Raw genomic sequence first — 20,794 nt, 5'->3', positions numbered from 1 at the left:
AAAACTTCACCAACAAACTTAACCCTCAAGCATGCTTGAGCAAATCTTGAAGTCTTCTCAAATTCATCATCAAGCACGGATGTCCCAACTCTTTTATAGAGGAGAATGATCCACTTTGGTACAGACTTACTTCGATCTTGATAACTTTCATTGTAGAGTTGTCAATGAGTAAGGTATTTGGTAATTTGAGGTACCTTACTTCGAAACCTATTAAAAAGTAAGATAACTCTACAACTACTCAGTTATTTTTTAAATTTCTTACTCGAACCCTAACACCCTACCCACTGCTTGTTAACTACTTGATTGTGTAAAAAAAAATATTAACCTCTTCATGATTACTTAATTATTCGAACTTGAACTAGTACTTATAAAAAAAATTATATTTCACAATTCACATTTATACGTTTCCCTTATAATTAAATTTATAAAAGTAAACTACTATTAAAATTAAAATTTAAACAATAAATGATTTTTAAAATAGGTGTAATAAAAGGGATGGGTTGAATTAAACCAGAGTTCGCCTAGATAGAGCAATAGCCAATGAACCATGGTGTGACCTTCTCTCGCACAGCCAAGCACTGATCTTGCCAAGGACTCACTCAGAGCACCACACTATCTTGGTGAGATGTCAAAATACTCAGCAAGAACAGCCTTTGGATAGACAGTTTTGGTTTGAACTGTGTTGGCAATCTCATCCACGATTTAAAGATTTTATCAGGGAGCACTGGAACTTACAAGAAGTAGATATACCAATAGCTCTGAAAGATTTATCAACTGCCTTAAATAAATGAAAACAAGAAAAGTATGGGAACATTTATAGTAGGAAAAGCCGGGTTTTAGCATCGCTTAAAGGGATTCAGATTCAACTGGACAAAAATCACAGTGATTTTTTGCAACATTTGGAGCTCATATTGGCGGAGGATACAACTTAATTTTATACCAAGAAGAAACCATGTGGCAACAGAAAGCAAGACTTGATTGGGTGAAATATAGGGATGCAAATACCAAATTCTACCATGTTGTAGTTAAAGGTAAACAAAGGAGAAGCAAGATTTTGGCTTTAAAGAAAGGCGATGACACTTGGTGTTATGACCAAGTCAAAATAAAGAGTAAGGTTTTATCGCGACTTGTTCTAGGATGATGGAGAACAAATATCTCTTCCAAGGAACTCGAACTAGAGGTTGAGGGGAAATAAAATAATGGAAATATCAGAACCTATTTCCTATGAAGAGGTCAAGAGAGCTGTCCTATCAATGAACTCAAACAACAGTTCGGGGTTTGATGGGTTTCCAGCAGCATTTTTTCAGAACAATTGGGATACATTAGGTTCGGATATATTTCAAATGGTACAGACTGCTTACCCCGCTGGTACCTTCCTAGTTAAACTGAACCACACATTAATAACGCTTATCCCTAAAATGGAAAATCCAAAAAAGATCACCCAATTTCGACCAATTAGCTTATGCTCGGTCATGATGAAAACAATTAGCAAGGTACTGGTTCGTCGATTGCGACCCCTTTTGAGTGACATCATCAGCAAAAATCAAAGTAGCTTCATTCCTGGCATACATGCTACAAACAATATCATTATTGCCCAAGACGCAATCCACACAATGAGAATGATGAAAAGAACTGAAGGAGCTATAGGAATAAAAATAGACCTGAAAAAGGCTTATGACAAACTAAAATGGAAGTTTCTACAGGAAGTTTTAAGAGAAATTGGGCTCCCAGTTACATGGGTGAGCCTAATAATGTTTACCATCAAAACTCCCACATTCTCCATTATTTGGAATGGGCAAAAATCAGAAACCTTTTCACCCACTAGGGGCATTCGACAAGGTGATCCACTTTTGCCTTATTTGTTTGTTCTTTGTCTGGAAAACTTGTCACATTTAATTAAAGGAGCAGTAAATTTTGGGGACTGGAAACCGTTACGTTGGACAAAGAAGGGCCCTGCTATTTCTCACATTACTTTTACTGATGACTTGATGTTTTTTGGTATTATTTTTCTAAAACAAGTTAAGGTAATGATGCAGATCCTGGATCAATTTTGTAGGGCATCAGGACAAAGAGTAAGTCTTTCAAAATCAAGACTACTAGTTTCATCAAATATTAGCAGTCCTCAAGCTCACATGCTAAGTAATACTACCAAGATGTCCTTGACCATAGATTTTGAGAAATACTTTGGAACACCAATGTTGCATGGGAGAACAACAAAGGAAACATATTCTGGGTTGATATCTAGGATCAAGCAACGGTTAGAGATATGGAGCAATAGAAAGTTGTCAATGGCCGGAAGAATAACGTTGGTTCAATCAATAACCAGTACAATGGCCTCCTATTTAATGCAAACTTCTTTTCTACCAGAGGCAACAATCAAAGCATTAGATAGTTTGAATCAAAATTTTATTTGGGGCCATATGGGAAATACAAGGAAGATTCATGCTATAAACTAGGATACACTTTGCGCAAAAAAAGAAACAGGTGGATTGCAACTCCGTGACTCTCGCAAATTTAACCTAGCACTATTTACTAAACTTGATTGGCAGATCTGGCAACATAAGGAAAGCTTTTAGATAGAGATATTACGAGATAAATATCTTCAGAATGTAGATTTTATGTCAGTCAAGTCTAAACCAACTGCCTCATGTGTGGAAGAGTATTTTAAAAAGTAGGTCAGTACTTGAAAAAGGTTTGGGGAAGAATGTTGGGAATGGTCACCATACATATTTCTGGACAGATAACTGGCTTAACTGCGGACCACTGCTAAACCATGCACTTAAAGGCTTATCTGATGCAAAAATCAACTTACCGGTAGCCAGTTATTGTGACGAGGTGGGGAATTGGGATTTGAAGCAGATGGAACAAGAACTTCCCACAAATATCATACTCACGATTATAGTAGCAATGATCGATCCTACTAGCAATGCAGAGGACACAACCCTCTAGATCCCAACAAGTAATGGACTGTTTTCTGTGAAATCCGCTTATGAGCTACAATTCAGCAACCAAGCTTCACAAAGGAATAACTGGCAACATATCTAGAAAACCGTTAGTTCAAGAAAGGTGAGAGTTTTCATATGGAGGATTCTTCATGATTCATTGTCGACCAAAACGTGGTTGTTAAAAAGGAATATTGGCATATCTAATTCCTGCCCTCGTTGTAATAACCGAGCAGAAACTTTAATTCATGCCCTGAAAGACTGTGTCTCTAGTAGAAGTTTATGGTTGCAGATGGAACCAGAACTCAAAAAAAGTAGCTTCTTCTCTTTGGATTTGCAAAGTTGGTACTGGAAAATATGAAAAGCGAGAAAATGCTTGCGGGATTACCATGGGGAACCATTTTTATACATTCCAAATGGATACTATGGCACTGGAGAAACAGGTCTGTGTTCGATACAACATTTATTTGGCCAAACAATGCATGGAAGCAGATTTGGACCCGCTCTAAGGAAGCTTGGGACAATATTATGAGACATCATGATGTTGTGAAAAAAGAGTCCTTAATATCTTGGGAATTACCAAAACATTCCTTTGTAAAGCTCAATGTCGATGGCAGTGCGAGGGGCCAACCAATGTTAGTTGCAGCAGGAGGGGTGATTAGAGATGAAGTTGGAAACTGGCTATAAGGATTTATCTACAAAATAGGTATTTCTTTCTCACTGCAAGTAGAACTATGGGCTCTATACTAGAGTTTAAAGCTCTGTTGGGATAAGGGCTTCAGGAAAGTCCAAGTAGAATCAAACTCCTTGCTCACTTTGCAGAAGACGATCAATCAAAATTTGCAGTTGGATCCGAATATACAAATTAAACGCATTAGGGAGTTACTTCATCGATCTTGGGACTGTACTATACTTCATATTCATCGTGAAGCGAATTAATATGCGGATTGAATGTTCACCCACCATGACAACTTACCTTTGAGATTGCACATATTGGATTCTCCACCATCCAATATAACCACAATTTTGTTTGCTGATAGTATAGGCGTTTTCTGGCCTAAAATGATGTAATAAGCATATTTCCTTTCCCACAAATATAAAAAAAATATTTCAAATAATAATTTAAATAATTAAAAATAAATAAATAAATATTGGATATCGAATATCTACGTGATGATATTTGTATCTTATCCAAACTCGAAATGAATACTAAATTTACTACTCATAATCATCTCAAATTTTAATATAAAAAAATTATACATATATCAAATTAAAAAGTATTCATTATCATCTCTACACATCAATGAAAAGTTGAATACGATTGATACCACTTGATAAAGTTAAAGTCAAATCATTTGGAAATGGGTTTCTCCCTTCTTAATCTTAGCATTTATTTTAAATTTGAATATTTGATTAAGATGAAAAAAATTTTGAAAACCGAAATGAACCAGCTAAAACACAAGGACCGCCAACCGGGAAGCGGCAGACGGGAGTCGATGAATAGATAGATGACCGAAAATTATTAAATGTTTACGTCAGCAAAGCAGATAAGGAATGCGGATGACATGACCTGGGGTCAACCCAAGTAAAACCGTATAACTATACGGATACTAGTATTTACCTACAAACACCGAAACACTCCACTCCACGCGCTTCGCTCTTTTCTTTGCTTTTTTCTTTCTCTCCCCATTCTTCGTAGCGGTTTCCTTTTTCGTTCTTGTCTATCCCCTCTCTCTGTAAGAAAAACCAATAATAATAAAAAAAAAAAACTCTGAATTCTCTTATGTTTTTTTTTTCTTTTAATCCTTCACTTAAATTCCTCGTTTTATCTCAGATTCACCGCCAATAATTATCCCCTTGGCATCTTTGATTTTGTTTTGGTTTGTTTTTTTTTTTCATTTTGTTTCCTTTTCCGGACCAAAAGCGAACGGAAATTGTTGGAGGGAAGTATTTTCAGTCTTTACTTCTTGCTTTGAAGCCAAAACAGACAACTCTTCGGCGAGAAGCTTGGGAGAATTTGTATGTCAGTTTATTGTTTCAGTTTCGTAACTCGACAGTTAGGGTTTTGGGGGAAGGGCGTGCTTTGAAGCGGGACGTTTTTCCTTCCAGTGGAAAAAAAGATTTTGTACAGTCACTTTCTTTAACAATTTGTAGTAAAACCTGTCAATTATTTCTACAGTGTTGTCAATTCACCTCAGAAACCATAATTCCGAAGCGCGATTCTTTCATTTTCGTTTACTGAGAGAAATCGCGAAAGTGAAGTGTGGACTGTTACATTTGAAGAATTGAACGAGTCAGGGTTTTAGAGTGTTGACTTTTAGTGTGGTTGATAAGGTCGGCGAGATGTCGTTATTTATAAAAATGGAAGTTGATGCATTGGAGGATGCTGCTTGTTTGGACCCAGAGCTTTTGCAGCTTCCTGAAGTGTCTCCATTTGCACTAAAAACCAGTCCTCAACTTGTCGAGGACTTGTTCTCGCAGTGGCTTTCTCTTCCAGAGACCGGCCATCTGGTAATTTATTTATTTATCTATCTATCAAAGTTTTGTTATTATTGATTTGTTAGTATCTGTTTTAATATTAGATTTTGTTTTTTAACTTTATTTGGCTGCTTACCTTTGGATATAGTGTCTAATGGTATTAATTGTTGTAATGTGAAAGTTATTTCATTTTGAAGTTCACGGGAATTAATAATATGATGCCTTTGAGTGCACCATGATGTTAATCTTATGATCTTTGTAGGTTTCAATGAATGGATGGTCAAAAAGACTTGCACACCAAATAAAAATGATAACAAAAAGTTGCTAGGATTGGATGACTGTAAAAATTGGTTATTTCTAAGAAGGGACATATGAAACTTAAACATTAAAAAAAAAAAGGACTTGTTTATTAACGATACTTTATGATACTGTGTGTCGGATGGGGCTTACCGTTGTTGATGACGTCACTGTGATTTAAAACACTAAAGAGAGGTACAAATGGCTGCAAACATAGATTCATTTTAATCAAGAGCAATCACTCTGATTCATGGTCATAGGGTACCTTGTTTGGTGGTTTTATGCTCTTAAACGTGATTGCATGATTTTGACTAAATGTTAATGTCGTGATACGTGCTATAATGAAAAGTGAACATGATAATTCTGTGATATAATTTTGGTCTAGTAAGCATGGTGAAAATTGCACTTATATTATGCATCAAGATGGTTATGGAGAGAGATCCTAATCCTGGTGGTTGGAATGCCGCTCTAGGGGCACCTAGGGCGCAGAAAACTAAAAGGATGAGGTCCACAGGCTCTGATCTATCTAAGATATTTGTCAATTCTGAATAATTGTAAATGTGACATTTTGTTTTTGTAAATGATTATTATAATTGTAAATTTTGAATATAAATGTTGAAAAAAGAATAAAGAATATAAAAAAGACTATAAAAAAATACAATGAAAAAAAAGAATTAAGTCCATTTTTTTATTATTAATATTTTCTATTTTTATATGTTATTTTATCATATGTTATTTTTATCTTTTTTTTAAACTTATTTTATGTTTTTTTCAAACACAATTACTTCATTTACTCAATTGAATAATTTCTACCTTCTTTTATGACTGAATTTGATAGAATATGGAAAAATCATAAGTTAGAAAATTTTGTGGATTTTAAATTTATTTTCTTTTGTGGTTGCTAGATTTTCCACCATACTAAAGGTTCATCTCAACCAATATATGTTTTGTCATGCAATGAGCTTTCATATCTCACTTTTTAATATGAGTGTAGGTCAAATCTCTGATTGATGATGCAAAGGCAGGGTCCAGTGTTAATGCCTTTGTGAACCTTTCTAATGTAAATGTTGTTGGGAGCAATTCATTGCCTTCCATGTTTCCCAGTGGCAATGCACCTCCACTTTCTCCAAGAAGCTCATCTGGTTCTCCTCGCATGTCGAAGCAGAAGTCCAGCCCTTCAGCTCTTGGCTCTCCGTTGAAATTAGTCAGTGAACCAATGCAAGAAGTCATTCCACAGGTTTGATTTGCTACTGAAAGTCCTCTTGTGGGCTATTTGTTATATATAATTTAAAGCTTTCTTAGATTAGAAATGTTGGTTTTACTACATTTGATTGCTGAAAAATATACTTCTGATAATTGCTTGCAGTTTTATTTCCAAAATGGTCGTCCACCAACAAAGGAATTGAAAGAACAATGTCTTTCTAAAATTAATCACCTTTTTAATAATCCTCTAAATGGATTGCAAATAGATGGTGAGATGTGTATTTGATCTTTATGTCTTCATTTTATATTTTAAGTCATTTTTTCCCCTTAAAACATTCCTATCTTCTAGTGCAGAAGGTGAATAGATCCCCTTGAAATTCGAGAGGAATTAATCCTTTTCTCTGGTTATGCAGAGTTTAAAACAGTGACAAAGGAAGTTTGCAAGCTACCATCTTTCCTCTCTTCTGCACTTTTTAGAAAGATAGATGTAGACTGTACTGGAATAGTGACCAGGTAGAGCATCTTTGTAACTGAATAGATGTTTTATGTCTAGGAATTACCCTGATTGCTTAAACATGGGTCTGTTTAAATAAGTGCTTTTATCATGCATTCTTAAGCTTATTGTTTGACTTCAGAGATGCCTTTATTAAGTATTGGGTTGATGGCCACATGCTGACAATGGATATAGCAACTCAAACATTTGAAATTCTTAGGCAGCCAGGCCGCAAGCACCTCATTCAGGTTTGTTTTGCCATCTGCCCAGCTCAGGTTTTCTTTGTGTGTTCGTTCAGAACAAATCATCTTGGTTAGCAGTTTCTTCTGTTAAAATTATCATTTTGAGAGCCTAAAGTTTTTCACATTTTATTCATTTCTTCATAAGATCATTTGGGACTTGGATGCAGGTTGATTTCAGACCTGTTCTTCGAGAACTTTTGGCAACCCATCCAGGATTAGAATTCCTGAGAAGCACACCTGAGTTTCAAGATAGATATGGTAACTGAAATAACCATCAAGTAGTAAACTTGATTTCCTTTTTTCATGCCTTAATTCTTTAAAAGTGAATTAATGTGCAAAGCTACAACCATACTTGAACATGCAATCTACCGGCTACATTGGCTGCAGTGTATCCCATGGATTGGTTCAATCTCAAGGATGATGATGTAGTTTGGCAGGATTTGTATGCATAGTTCACAGCATATAGTTTTACCCTGTTGACTTGGACTATAATGTAATGCAATTATTCAAAGAGCCCATTGGACAAACGTTAATGAAACCAACAGGATTGTATGCATAGGGTTCTGAATGACTTAGACTGAAATTGCTAATATTATTTGAATCAAACCTGAAGCCTTGCCCAAGCAAGATTGACATGCATTTACAATATCCTGCCAGCCAATTCATGGATTCTGATTTCAGTCTGAAGGCTGAATTTGTTCCTGCAGATTTGATAATTTCTCGGGAAATTCTCACAAAAAGTGGCTTGATAGATTTTGAAGCTGCAATTTTTCACCTACTAACATTTTTCATTTGTTAATTGATATACTTTCACATTTTATCATCAAAGGCATTGGCTTATGAAACTCTCAGTTTATCGATCTCAAAAAAGAATGCATAAAGAATTATAATAATTTCTTTTAGAAATTGAATACAGTTTTTGTAGGATAGTTGTGTAATCCTGGCTAAGTTAACAAAGATTCTAAACATAGACATCATGGTGGTTGATTGGTAAGAATGCATTTCTGCTTGAGGAGTTTTCATCAAATGATTTTAAAATTAAAGAAGAGAAAGGGTGGGGGGTGACATTTCCTCTACATAATCAAGCTGGAAAAAGATGCTTCAAAAAGAGTTGATTGATTGTTTAAGACATTTGGGGGTTCCATGGATTGTTTCATTTATCTATTTAGTTTTTTGTTACTCCAATCACTGGACATTTAATAGTGAATAACTGATACTGGACAACATAAATTTCTGTGTTAATGTTCCAGCTGAAACTGTCATATACAGAATATTTTATCACATCAATAGATCGGGAAATGGCCGTCTTACTCTCAGGGAGCTGAAACGTGGAAATCTGATTGTGGCCCTGCAACATGCTGATGAGGAAGAGGACATTAACAAAGTCCTTAGGTTAGTATCCAGGTGGACCTTTTTAGAATATATGCTGCTTTTTTTAAAGCAACGACAAACAAATTCTCACAGTCCTTTTGAAGAATAGCCAGAACATTATACTTCCTTCTTTTTCAATCACATATCTGATGCAATATGCAAACTTGGGCTGCAGTCTCTCTCTACTTTTTTAGTTGGTCAGTAAAAGCATGGAAGTTCTTCCTCTTTTTCTTTCTGAATGGTCAGCAAACCTTTGAACATAGCGGAGAGCTTGCATTTTTGCTTCATCTTTTAATGATGTAAATTATAAAATCTCTTTTTGCTTCATCTTCTAGGTACTTCTCATATGAACACTTTTATGTTATATACTGTAAGTTTTGGGAGTTGGACACAGACCACGATTTCTTCATTGACAGAGAAAACCTCATCAGATTCGGCAATCATGCCCTTACCTACAGGATTGTTGATAGAATCTTTTCGCAGGTTGGTTGTTGTGGTCCTTAATTCTCTAAACTTCTGAATCAATTAGTTTCCATTTTCAAGTACAATAAACCTTTTTCCTATATTGAGGTTTACTTTGGCTGAGTTAATACATGAAAATTCCATCTCAGGCTCCACATCAGTTTACTAGTGAGGTGGAAGGGAAGATGGGGTATGAAGACTTTGTTTACTTCATGCTCTCAGAGGAGGACAAATCATCTGAGCCTAGTCTTGAATATTGGTATTTTTTATTTGTTTCCCCTCCCTCATTTTCCAAAATAGATTACCCTACGGAGTTTTACTTATTAAAAGTTGAGTTGATTCTTACATGCACTTTGGCATGCAACACTCCTTGCTATAATTGCAGAACATAAATTTTTAGCATACCCCTGTTTCGTGCCTTATAGCTTTCTTCCCAGCTTGACTACCCTAGCTTTTCTACATATGATTTGTTATTTTTACAGGTTCAAGTGTATAGATTTGGATGGAAATGGTGTGCTCACGCCCAATGAAATGCAATTTTTCTATGAGGAGCAGCTGCATCGTATGAAATGCATGGCCCAAGAACCTGTGCTCTTTGAGGACATATTGTGTCAAATATTCGACATGATTGCACCTGAGGTTAAGACTACTTTCTTACATTTTATTTGCTTGTTACATGTGAAGTGATTTAACTTGTTGATATTTTGCAGAGAGAAGATTTTATCACGCTACAGGACTTGAAAGGGTGCAAACTTTCAGGAAATGTTTTTAACATCCTTTTCAATCTTAACAAGTTTATGGCTTTTGAAACACGTGATCCATTCGTGATTAGGCAGGTTAGTGATTGCGTGATTGGATAGTGGGTACTGAATGAATGCTAGTTTAGTTCTTTGGGTTGACAATAACCTGTTTGGCATTTTTTTTGTGTGATCAGGAACGTGAGGATCCAACTTTGACAGAGTGGGATCGCTTTGCACATAGAGAGTATATCAGGCTTTCAATGGAAGAAGATGTTGAAGATGCCTCAAATGGGAGTGCTGAAGTTTGGGATGAGTCCCTTGAAGCTCCATTTTAAGTTTAGTGGGGCGACTTTTATTGGACCTTGTCTAATATATTCGAGGTGAATGAAGAAAGCTTGGCTACATGGAGACACTGCAGATGATGGTGATCTGGAGCTGCAAATTCATCAGCCACAAATATCAAGTTGGGTCATAGAGCTTTTATGCCCTTATTTCACCTGCAGGCTATTTGCAATTATGCTGTGCTGCACTCAAGTTCCACAGTGAAATCTCCAGTCAGGAAAGCTAATTGCTTCTTTAGGGAGGAAGGGATGATCTCTATCCTTAATTAATCATCACCCAGGTATCCAATCAACAGTCTGCAACTGTTTTAAAAGTCGTTTTGTTAATTGGTTAAGACAGCCATTTGCTTTTATCGTTGCCTTTGAGCCCCGGATGGAGAGGTGGATAGCATGCTTGCCTAGTTAACGTGTTGTGGGCCTATTCGCGGCTAGACAGAACCTCCCCCCTTCCCTACCCATAAGGTACTTGTTCTTTTTTAGATTCATAGTGGGAGAAGGGAGGGGGAAAAGAACACAGTAAAGCACTGAAATTTCAACATTGCAGGAAGGATACTGAAATCCTATATTCTTTCATTCATCACCATGTGAAAATGATCAGGTTTTTCTTCCACTGGCTTTCAGGACTTGAAAAAATATTTCACTTAAATTTTTACATATCAACTTACAGAGGGGTTGGGAAGGGTTGAAGGGTCTCATCGAAGAGGTTCGCTGGAAGCCATCGGTTTGTTAGTAGGTTTTCAAAGCACCCATCTTTTTCTTAACCCAAAACATGGTACACAACAGTCGGGTAAGCTAATGATTGGGATAATTATAATTCGAGTTAAATCTTTTTCATCAGTCCAACAAACGTTAGTAAGTAATATTCTATGGGCATGGGGCTTTGATCAAAAAGGTCAAAAAAAAAAAGACAACATCTAGTCAGGAGAGACATTTAATAAAGCAACAGTCATGATAACAATAACGCAAAAAATCAACTTGGTAGGTTTGCAATTGGTGCATTGATGCAATCTAATAAAAACTGGAAAAGTATAACAAGATTGAAAGGCTTAAATAGAAGAAAGTTTAGGCCGCAGTCTCCTTTTTAAGCTTCGCCATCTCCTGTCTGAGAATGCCGGCCCTCTGCAGTTAAAATTTGCAGTGTTCATCAGGATCAACAAATTATAAAATCAAGCAACAATTTCTAGAGTTGAAACAAAATTTTTACAACTATGATTGATGTGAATTAGCGCAATATTCAAGAGCTTAAGATATCATGTCTTGGTTCCCAATCTTTAAACCATTAAATCTCAACCTACTATCAGTGCACTTTACAGCAAGAAAAGTGTACTAAATTAACTTCAACTTCTTTTCCATTCAAAAGTTAAAGCACATGCTTTCATTCATAGAGAAGCCCTAACAGGACTGGACTAGCTACATATCTAGAGGTCAATGCCAGATTAAACACTTGAACAAGGAGTCTGGAATGAGTGCCCTGGACACTGCAAATTCTTGAAGCAGTGCTTACTATCCACGGCAGCTGTAGAATCAGCTTTGTGTACTCAGAATTATGCCAATCTCACATCCATTAAGTACTAAAGTAAACACAACAAAATTCAAAGGACCGCAAAAACCAGGTAAGCATAGCATGGGAAAAGTGCAATGTAAAAAACTTGAATGATTTTGCTGACCTTAATCTTTGCCAACATGAGCTTGAACCTATCAAAGTCATTAAGGGATGCCCGTCTTTTCTGCACGATCAGCTTCCTGCCCCATGAACTCTTCTCCCACTTGTTCTTCACATCTGCACCATTATAAAGCAAGTTTCAGGCAACAAAAAAGAAAAAAGAAAAGACCACCCTTTTTCCTATAAGTTTTACGGATTTAACACCCACCAGCTTTCTCCATTGCATCAATCAAAGTCTTCTTCTTAGGAACCCTATTGATATCAATCTTAATATCGGTGAGAGTTAGCCTTTTAAAGTTCATTTGGCTTCTTACCATATCAGGAGCATCAACTAGAGCCTACAACCACATTAACAAAGCCATTAATACAGCTTATTTCATAACAATAATAACCATTTCAATCACACTTTTCTACCACCTAAATCTAAGCTAAATTACAGTACTAAAACCCATTAACACCCAAAAATATAAAATAATAATAATAATAATAATTTGTACCCTGTTTTGATCAACGACGTCAACAATGACAACGAGCTTGCCATAGTCCTTGCCGTAGTTAACCAGAGCCACTCTTCCAATCTCTACATACCTCTTGAACGGCTGCACAAACAAATTCAAAGATAAAATAATAATTATTATCATTATATTCATATGGAAAATCATGGTATGATTCTCTCTCTTTGTTGTTTGGATGCTGAGAAAAAAACAACAAGAGATGTAAAAAGTAAAGGGATTTTTAATTCTGTAGCAACCTTACCATTTTGAGAGAACTGGGGAAGGGCTGTGGCGCGGAAGAGGCAAAGAGGAAGGGCGAGGTAGGGTTTCTGACGAACGCCAGTCCAATATAAGTACCTTTGACTTTCTACTTTCTAGGGTTTTAGAGAGCCAATACGGGTTTATTGGGCTTCAGTCCTTAGAAAATGATGGCGACTCTAAAGCCCAGTGAGTGATAAAATAATTTGAGTAAAACACGCTGTCTTACTAATTTTTAGTTATAATTTTACACAAAATTATTAATATTCAAAATGATCTATTAATATGAAAATAATATTTTTTACTATACATGTAAATCCAGTCATTTGTCAAACGTTAATGTTTTTATTTAATTTTATGACGTGGTAATATTTTTCAAATATTTTTATTTTTTATTAATTTTAAAAATTATCAAATTATATAAATTAAAAGTTTTCATTTTTTAAAGTTTTTTTCTCTTTTATTGAAAACAAAATTCTCTTTATCCTACCTCTCACTGACTTACCACCCTATGATCGAATTTGGCTAGAAAGCATTGTGCTTCCCAAGGGAGCACCAAATCTAGGGTGCGTGACTAAATTGTGTTCCCTTGGGGAGATCTAACCGGATCTAGCATTCCATTGTCATATCCAGTCATGGGGTGGCCAACTAGTATAAGGAAGGTGAAAAAGAGTGAAGAAATAAGAAATGTATTTTAGATATTTCACATTTTCTTATTAACATTGTTTACACGTTTGAGACGGATAGGAAGTCAAGTATTTTTCTCAAATAATTTTTTTGACCAAGTAACGAACTTTAGTGGTAGGGATATTAATAGATGAAGTACTTGTTATTTTTTATTATTTGATCGAATCTTATAAATATTAAATTAATTTTTTGAATTACTATCCAAATACGTATCCAAATATCTTACTTGTTAAATATTCATACTCTTTAATAAACCAATTAAAATAAATTTAAAATAATTTTTATGTATTAATAAAAACATAAATTAAAATTAGTCCATTAAAAATTAAATTAAAATTTAAAATCATTTTTAGAACAATTAATGAATTTTAGTAAATACTATATTATTTATAAAAAATTTACAAATAAAAAATAATATATGAGAAATTAAGACATAATACTCAAATAAGCTCTTAAAGTATTCAAAAATATTCAAATAATCATTTTTTATTACATTTGATCAAGCTTGTATTTTTATTTAGGGTCAAATAAGGCCTTATGACTAATGATTGACTAATTATATTAGAAAAAATATCTCTTGTTATTTTATATCCATATAACATTAACATGACATTAATATGGAGAATAAAAAATATTACATAATTATGTTATCATGTCAAATTAACATGTCACATAATCATCAAATATGATATATCAGCATGTCACATTATCATCAATTATGATAGTTTAGTATATCATATCAGTATCACGTGATATAAAATAATAAATGACATTTTGACTAAATCAATCATTAGTCACAAGGATTTATTTGACTAAAAAAAATCATAAAGGTTATTTGATTCAAAATAAAAGTATAAGAATTTGATTAAATGCAATAAAAATATAAAGACTTATTTAAATTTTCATGAATAGTTTAAGAGTTTTTTATACATTATGTCAAAAATTAAAATTTAATATTAAAATTTTATTATTTATAATTTAATTTCAATAAGGAATACTTAAAAGATCACTATCTGTACTATCTAAATTGGATTATAAAGACCACTATCAGAGCATGTGACAAATAGTAATTTTATTATTCAAACCTAATTACAAGATATTTTAATTTTAATTAGTGGAGTCAGGTCTAATTACAAACAAGTGATCGAGGTCCAAGGCAGTGGTAAAGAAGAGTATTGATGAGAAATTGGCATGGGAAATGAAAGATGGGAAAGTGGCTAGAATTAAGGTTGGTGTCAAAATCAGACATTTGCCGCTTTGGGAGAAAGGAAAAGAAAAAGCATAGTTGCCAGTTGCCCGCTGCCCCCCCACCCCATGGACAGGACAACAAAAGTTTACCGTTTAAAATAAAGAAACCTTTTTTACTTGTCTTACCAATAATTCCTCTGCGTCGTTCTTCATTGCCTTGTCTCCGAGAAAAAGAATAAAAGAAAGCTTCCATGAAGGAATTATTGTAGCGTATCCAGTCCGTTCCCAGCAATATAAAGTTGGCTCCTTGTATTTGTATTCATCACTCTACATGTAAGTTCTATATAGCTATTAAATAAAATGTAAAGATGCAATGTTGAGCGTCTCTCTTATTTCAGAATTCAGTTTTGGTTTCCTTGTATTGGTATGTGGATCTTCTATGACAGGGGCAGAGAGGAAGAGTTTGTTCTAAAATGGGTGGTGGGTTGTTTAGGATTTGAGGAATATTTGAATCTACAATTGATGGTGTGGTGATGATTCAAAGAAGAGGTATCTGGGTGTTTAAGGGAATGAATCAATGAAAACTGATTTGACATTCAAATGAGAAAGTCATGAATTTACGGATGCCAACATGTTTTTCTTTTTTATTTTTGTGATGATCTTTTTCACCATTTCATCCTTTCTATTTGTCACTGGCAATGACATAATGATTGTATTCACAGTTCTCTATATTTTGAGTATCGTTAAATGTCTTTAGTTTGATTGTGTTTAATGGGCAGTAAATGATCAGGGTCACTGATTTAAATGGTTGGTTGGGAGGCAATAGCTGGGATGTTTGGCAAAAATGCTGGAACAGAGGATTTGGAGGCCTTCTATCCCGTAAGACCAGAATGCAAAGCCGACATTCCAAAGACCCGCTTTAGGCCCAGGGTGTGCATCTTTTACTTACCGCTTCTCTTACTCAAGTTGCAGTTCAATTCTGTTTGTATGCCTTTTTTTACTAGACGTATATCATTGTATGGGTCATGCACTTCCAGTACTTACCTATTTTCTCAGGCAGGGAAAACTCTCAGTGCAAGAAGATGGCATGCTGCATTCTCTGAAGATGGTCACCTGGATATAGCAAAAGTTCTTAGACGGATCCAACGAGGGGTATGCTTCTTTCTAGTTCTATTTATAATTATGTTGCTTGACTGCATTTATTTATATATGCAATTTGAACCAAAGAAAAGACACAGACTATTGGAAATTGAATTAGGATTAGTAATTTAACAAAAACCCTAGGTTATAGATAAGATTTTCTAACATGTGACTCATATTCAATCATAACTTTATTGGAATTCTGGAATTTTGCTCAATATGAGATCACCTCTATGAGTATGTTATGTTAGCACCCAAAAAAAATCAGTACAAAATTTCTTTAAGCTTGTGAAAACCTCAAGAATTTATGGAGAAGTAAATAAGCTTTCAGATGAATGCAAAGTAAGTTTGATGTGGATAGGGTTCAATTTAGTGAATTACTCTTGCATCATGTATTAGCATATATGTGGGTAAGTTTAGGTGTTTAACACAAAAATATAATAACGTTAAACTTTGCAATTTTTAAATTTATATGTAGCTCAAACCTATGAATTATAAAGGAATAGAAATGCAATCTTATTACTCTTCCTCTTTTTGCCAAACTAATTACAGGCATATGTCTACATGAATGCATATACATGTGTGTATGTACATGTAGTTGTCTCTTTTTCATGACTGTTCTTGGACTGGTCTTCTGCTTTTTGTTATTTTGAAGTTGTTAACCATCTGTACTACCTGAGTAATAACTGATATCTACTTGTGCTGTTTACACTGGTGTGATTTCAGTATACTTGTATGTTTATATCTGTTGAAAGGTAAACAACTTATATTGAATATTGAGAATTTATTATTGTTAGTTTTACTTGATTTGTTATGCTAGGGTATTCACCCTTCAATCAAAGGGTTGGTGTGGGAGTTTCTGTTAGGTTGCTTTGATCCTAATAGTAGCTTTGAAGATCGAAATCAGCTTAGACAGCAAAGGAGGTAAAAACTTTACATTACAATTCAGTATGTAGAACTAGTAAATTGACTTTAGCATCTCAAGAAGTATAAATTCTTCATGATTTCAATGTGTCCTTTCTTTTTTCACTTCTAAATTTTAGTAGCACTCCAGATCTTGACTTGATTAAAGTTTCCATATCCCTGGAACTGTTGATTGGGCCTCTAAGTGTCCTAAAGTACTGAATTCACATGGTATATTTTGGTTCAAATAGTTCACTATATAGATATTTAACTGGTCTTAAATTCAGTATGTAGAACTAGTAAGTTTATTCAACTGGTCTTTTTCTATCTGTTATTTTGAAGTTGTTAACCATCTCTACCACCTGAGGAGTAACTGATATCTACTTGTGTATGTTTACATTGGTGTGGTTTGCTTATACTTGTGTGTTTGTATCTGTTGAAAGTTAAACTGCTTATATCAAACATCAAGAATTTATTATACTTGTATGTTTATATCTGTTAAAATAGTTCACTATATGAATATTTATGCCTGAGCCAGCTTCTTAAATTAGCTTCCTTTCCATTGACCATGCAGTCTTATTTTTGAGGTAATTTTGTTTATGAAGAAGCATTTAGGTATTTAGCCATGTTAAAGTATGAGTTATTGTGAACCATTTAGTGTTTTTTTCATTCAATAATGCTGACCTTTTTCTTTCTCTTATCATCCATTTTTTACATTTCCTAAGTTGGACATTTTGACTCAATTTATCACACTAACCATCCTAGGGAGAGGTATGGCATGTGGAAGACTGAATGTCAGAATATGGTTCCTGTTATTGGTAGTGGAAAGTTCATTACGACACCAATCATCACTGATGATGGCCAACCAATCGAAGATGGAGGTTGGCATGTAACCAGTGCTGTTGCAGACAAGAAAGTGGCTCAGTGGATGCTTTCCTTGCACCAAATCGGTACGTATGGTGCATAATTTAATGCTCAAGTGATGGATTTTCCATGTACTTTATGTTGATTCTTGTGATACTCCTCAACCTTTTTCAGTACTTTTATTACAACAATAAGTTCAGTAGATATCCTTTAAGGCTTTAACTAGGCCTGGCTCATACTTGGTTGTAACCTTTTCTTTTTAGGATACCATTTTTCTGGCCTTGATACTTGTAAATTTCTACCATAGATGCTTATTGATATTTTATGTTGTAAGTTGTGTTAATCATAAGAAAAACTTTATTGAGGAAGCATGCTTGTTATAAAGTGCTCCTTTTGTGGTTTTAGATCATGTATGCATCTATCTGATAAATATTATTGTAGCTCTGTTAAAATTTCAACGGTCCTTAATTGCTTGATATATTTGGCTTGTAGGTTTGGATGTTGTTCGAACTGATCGAGCACTTACCTTTTATGAGAATGAAACTAATCAGGCAAAACTTTGGGATGTTCTTGCTATCTATTCTTGGGTAGACGATGATATTGGTTATGTACAAGGTGAGTAGTAGCTTTTGATTGCATTAATTATTACCGAGCCCAAGTTTTCTTGTTCTGCAACATTTATGTCTGATTCTTTCATGAGCAGGAATGAATGACATATGCTCTCCAATGGTAATTCTTCTTGAAAATGAAGCAGATGCATTTTGGTGTTTTGAGCGTGCAATGCGGAAACTGGTATACTTTTATTTCTTGCAGGATTGTTGATTGAATAATTGAATCAATGATACTCCATCTTTTAGTATTTTATTTTCTTGGAAGTAGTTTGTATGGTTTATGAATCATTATTCTGTTCAAATGGCTTTTTATGATTGGTTAATTTAGTTGAAAGAATTGATTGCTTATGGTTCATCATTTTGGATAACGAAGGTCTTGTTTTTTTACAATGGTTTGGATGTAGTGTGCTCTGTGCTTATGTCAGGGGTATGGTGATTAAAACAGTATGCAGTACATGCTTACTCAAACTGCTGCAGATTTTTGTTCTAGATGGTGATTTGAATGTAGATAATCCATTAGTTCAGTAAAATATTAAGATTATTTAAAGGGGGAAGATTCATTTAATTTTGTGTCTTTTATTTGCTATGTGGTAATACTTGTGTATAAAATACACACACTATTTTATGGGGGAAGAGTCAGGTAAAACTTTGGCTTTCATGATTGCTTATATAATGCTTATGGTTTATATCTACTAAAGTATAAGTCAGACTTCTGATTTTGTTTTTGTAACAGAGAGAAAACTTTAGGTGCAGTACAAATTCAATAGGAGTGCAATCCCAGCTGAGTACACTTTCACAAGTAATTAGAACTGTTGACCCTAAGCTTCATCAACACCTTGGTATGCATTCCTTTGCCCCATTATTTTTCTAAATTAGCTCTATTTATAGTATACTCCATATTGACGTAGGCCTTTGTTTATTTTAAACTTTTTCTGAGAATTCACACCATTAGAGAAAGCCAGCTAACAGAGTCAGTTGTTAAATATTTATGTTTTAATACTAGAGAGAGCAATTCTGACATGTAGGGGGCCCCCACCAAACTGTTTTTTATGCCTTTTGAACAGTGAGATTAGAGAAGCCTGACTACAGCTTGGAAACTTGCTAGGGTCACTCTACTTAGTGGATTAAAAACTCTGATGAATAACTTATTCCCTACCCAGCTAAGAAAAGAAAGAAAATTAGAACAAAAAGACTATGCTTTAGGTAGACATCAATAGTACCCAGAACACAACACTCTGCTATTATAAATGCGAATGGATTAAAGTAAACATTTCTCTGTTTTAAATTTTTTTCTTGCCATTCTCATAGTTTATATTGTTATTTTCTTCAACTGAAATCTCATTTAATTTTGTGTGACAGAGGACCTAGATGGTGGGGAGTATTTGTTTGCATTTCGCATGCTGATGGTACTTTTCCGGAGAGAATTCTCCTTTATTGATGCGTTGTATCTTTGGGAGGTGAGAGGAAAGAACTGTATTGATTGGGTCTCTCTTAGAAATGGGCTCTATTTTGTTAGAAAATTCAGTTTTGGCCTTTTCTTTTTGTGCTTATCCTAAGACACAGATTGGTTCCAGGTGATGTGGGCAATGGAGTACAACCCTAATATCTTCTCATCCTATGAGCTGCCGAGTACAGCTTCAGATAGCAACAGTGCACAAACATTTGATCAGAAGCTGCTAAAGCAGTATGGGAAGTTTGAAAGAATAAATGTGAAGAATGGACATACTGATAAAAACAGTGCACTTGCTGTTTATCTTGCTGCAAGTGTTCTTGAGTCCAAGAATAAAGTAATTTTAAAGGAGGCAAAGGGTTTGGATGATGTTGTCAAGGTACTGTACTCTCTCTCCATTTCTCTTTTGTGCACAGGGTGCAGTAACAGTAACATTTCTCTGATGATGGAAGCCTTTTCCCAGATAATGGGTGATATTACTGGAAATTTGGATGCTAAGAAAGCATGTAAAGAGGCATTGAAGATTCAAAACAAGTACTTGAAGAAGGTAGGCTTTGTACCAACTTTCTTTCTTTACATCAGAATATTTAGTTAGATGGATACACTGATTCTGACATTTGCCTTCGTGCATGCAGGCCAAGAAGTCATAGTTGGAGCTTATCAAACATCAATTTCTATACTCGGATTTTTTTTTTTAAGATTTTAATGTATTCTGGGTATGTTTTTGTCTTTTAAGTCACATTCATTTCTCTCTCTCCACCTTGTTCATATATGTTAATTCATGCCATTTTTGAAAGCTGTATAAGATTTTGATGACATGATTCTGTGGAATTATGAGCCTTCATGTTTCAATTTTATCCTTATAGAAGTCAAGATTATTAAATAATAAAAGTTGCAATTAACATAAAAAAATTTTATTTTATTTTTAATCATATCGTCTATGTTTATAAAGAAATTTAACTTGTGT

At 34.5% G+C, this 20,794-nt stretch overlaps 3 protein-coding genes across 7 annotated transcripts; 2 read left to right on the top strand and 1 right to left on the bottom strand.

The window, feature by feature from the left end:
* LOC18613107 (probable serine/threonine protein phosphatase 2A regulatory subunit B''delta) lies at window positions 4,597–11,179 on the top strand. Of its 2 annotated transcripts, XM_018128429.1 has the most exons (12): window positions 5,286–5,453; window positions 6,712–6,954; window positions 7,084–7,189; window positions 7,334–7,433; window positions 7,556–7,661; window positions 7,823–7,913; window positions 8,906–9,047; window positions 9,362–9,509; window positions 9,638–9,747; window positions 9,971–10,127; window positions 10,199–10,324; window positions 10,423–11,179. In XM_018128429.1, exons 1-12 carry the CDS (start codon window positions 5,286–5,288, stop codon window positions 10,561–10,563), a joined length of 1,638 nt encoding a protein of 545 aa, XP_017983918.1. In that variant the 3' UTR covers window positions 10,564–11,179. The 2 variants fall into 2 exon arrangements, with proteins under 2 accessions (XP_017983921.1, XP_017983918.1); XM_018128432.1 differs by lacking the exon at window positions 7,084–7,189 and having other exon boundaries at window positions 4,597–5,453.
* Window positions 11,469–13,077, bottom strand: LOC18613106 (60S ribosomal protein L14-1). The gene is made up of 5 exons (XM_007050171.2): window positions 12,989–13,077; window positions 12,730–12,831; window positions 12,441–12,570; window positions 12,237–12,349; window positions 11,469–11,688 (listed from the first exon to the last, which is right to left on the bottom strand). The coding sequence occupies exons 1-5, from the start codon at window positions 12,989–12,991 to the stop codon at window positions 11,632–11,634; spliced, it is 405 nt and encodes a 134-aa protein (XP_007050233.1). The 5' UTR covers window positions 12,992–13,077; the 3' UTR covers window positions 11,469–11,631.
* Window positions 15,031–20,682, top strand: LOC18613105 (TBC1 domain family member 15). Of its 4 annotated transcripts, none has more exons than XM_007050165.2 (12): window positions 15,031–15,192; window positions 15,639–15,789; window positions 15,916–16,011; window positions 16,820–16,923; window positions 17,668–17,852; window positions 18,259–18,381; window positions 18,470–18,558; window positions 19,111–19,216; window positions 19,737–19,834; window positions 19,952–20,206; window positions 20,291–20,374; window positions 20,463–20,682. In XM_007050165.2, the coding sequence occupies exons 2-12, from the start codon at window positions 15,664–15,666 to the stop codon at window positions 20,475–20,477; spliced, it is 1,281 nt and encodes a 426-aa protein (XP_007050227.2). In that variant the 5' UTR covers window positions 15,031–15,192; window positions 15,639–15,663; the 3' UTR covers window positions 20,478–20,682. The 4 variants fall into 4 exon arrangements, with proteins under 4 accessions (XP_007050227.2, XP_017981359.1, XP_017981481.1 ...); XM_018125870.1 differs by having other exon boundaries at window positions 15,650–15,789; window positions 20,463–20,653; XM_018125992.1 differs by having other exon boundaries at window positions 17,725–17,852; window positions 20,463–20,653.

The sequence above is a fragment of the Theobroma cacao genome, chromosome 1, assembly GCF_000208745.1.
Source record: "Theobroma cacao cultivar B97-61/B2 chromosome 1, Criollo_cocoa_genome_V2, whole genome shotgun sequence".
Taxonomy (NCBI): Eukaryota; Viridiplantae; Streptophyta; class Magnoliopsida; order Malvales; family Malvaceae; genus Theobroma; species Theobroma cacao.
The sequence above is the reverse complement of the archived record's forward strand: the minus strand, read 5'-3'. Positions and strand labels throughout refer to the sequence as shown.

Bases quoted from the DNA above. Each gene is read 5' to 3' on its own strand.
- LOC18613106 (XM_007050171.2), bottom strand. The intron at 12,571-12,729 runs GTACAAATTATT...ATGTGGTTGTAG, and splicing joins ACGTCGTTGATCAAAACAGG to GCTCTAGTTGATGCTCCTGA. The intron at 12,350-12,440 runs GTGGGTGTTAAA...ATAATGGTGCAG, and splicing joins TGATGCAATGGAGAAAGCTG to ATGTGAAGAACAAGTGGGAG.
- LOC18613107 (XM_018128429.1), top strand. From the start codon at position 5,286: ATGTCGTTATTTATAAAAATGGAAGTTGATGCATTGGAGGATGCTGCT. The intron at 6,955-7,083 runs GTTTGATTTGCT...AATTGCTTGCAG, and splicing joins TGCAAGAAGTCATTCCACAG to TTTTATTTCCAAAATGGTCG. The intron at 9,510-9,637 runs GTTGGTTGTTGT...ATTCCATCTCAG, and splicing joins TTGATAGAATCTTTTCGCAG to GCTCCACATCAGTTTACTAG.
- LOC18613105 (XM_007050165.2), top strand. From the start codon at position 15,664: ATGGTTGGTTGGGAGGCAATAGCTGGGATGTTTGGCAAAAATGCTGGA. The intron at 16,012-16,819 runs GTATGCTTCTTT...TTGTTATGCTAG, and splicing joins TTAGACGGATCCAACGAGGG to GGTATTCACCCTTCAATCAA. The intron at 19,835-19,951 runs GTGAGAGGAAAG...GATTGGTTCCAG, and splicing joins ATGCGTTGTATCTTTGGGAG to GTGATGTGGGCAATGGAGTA.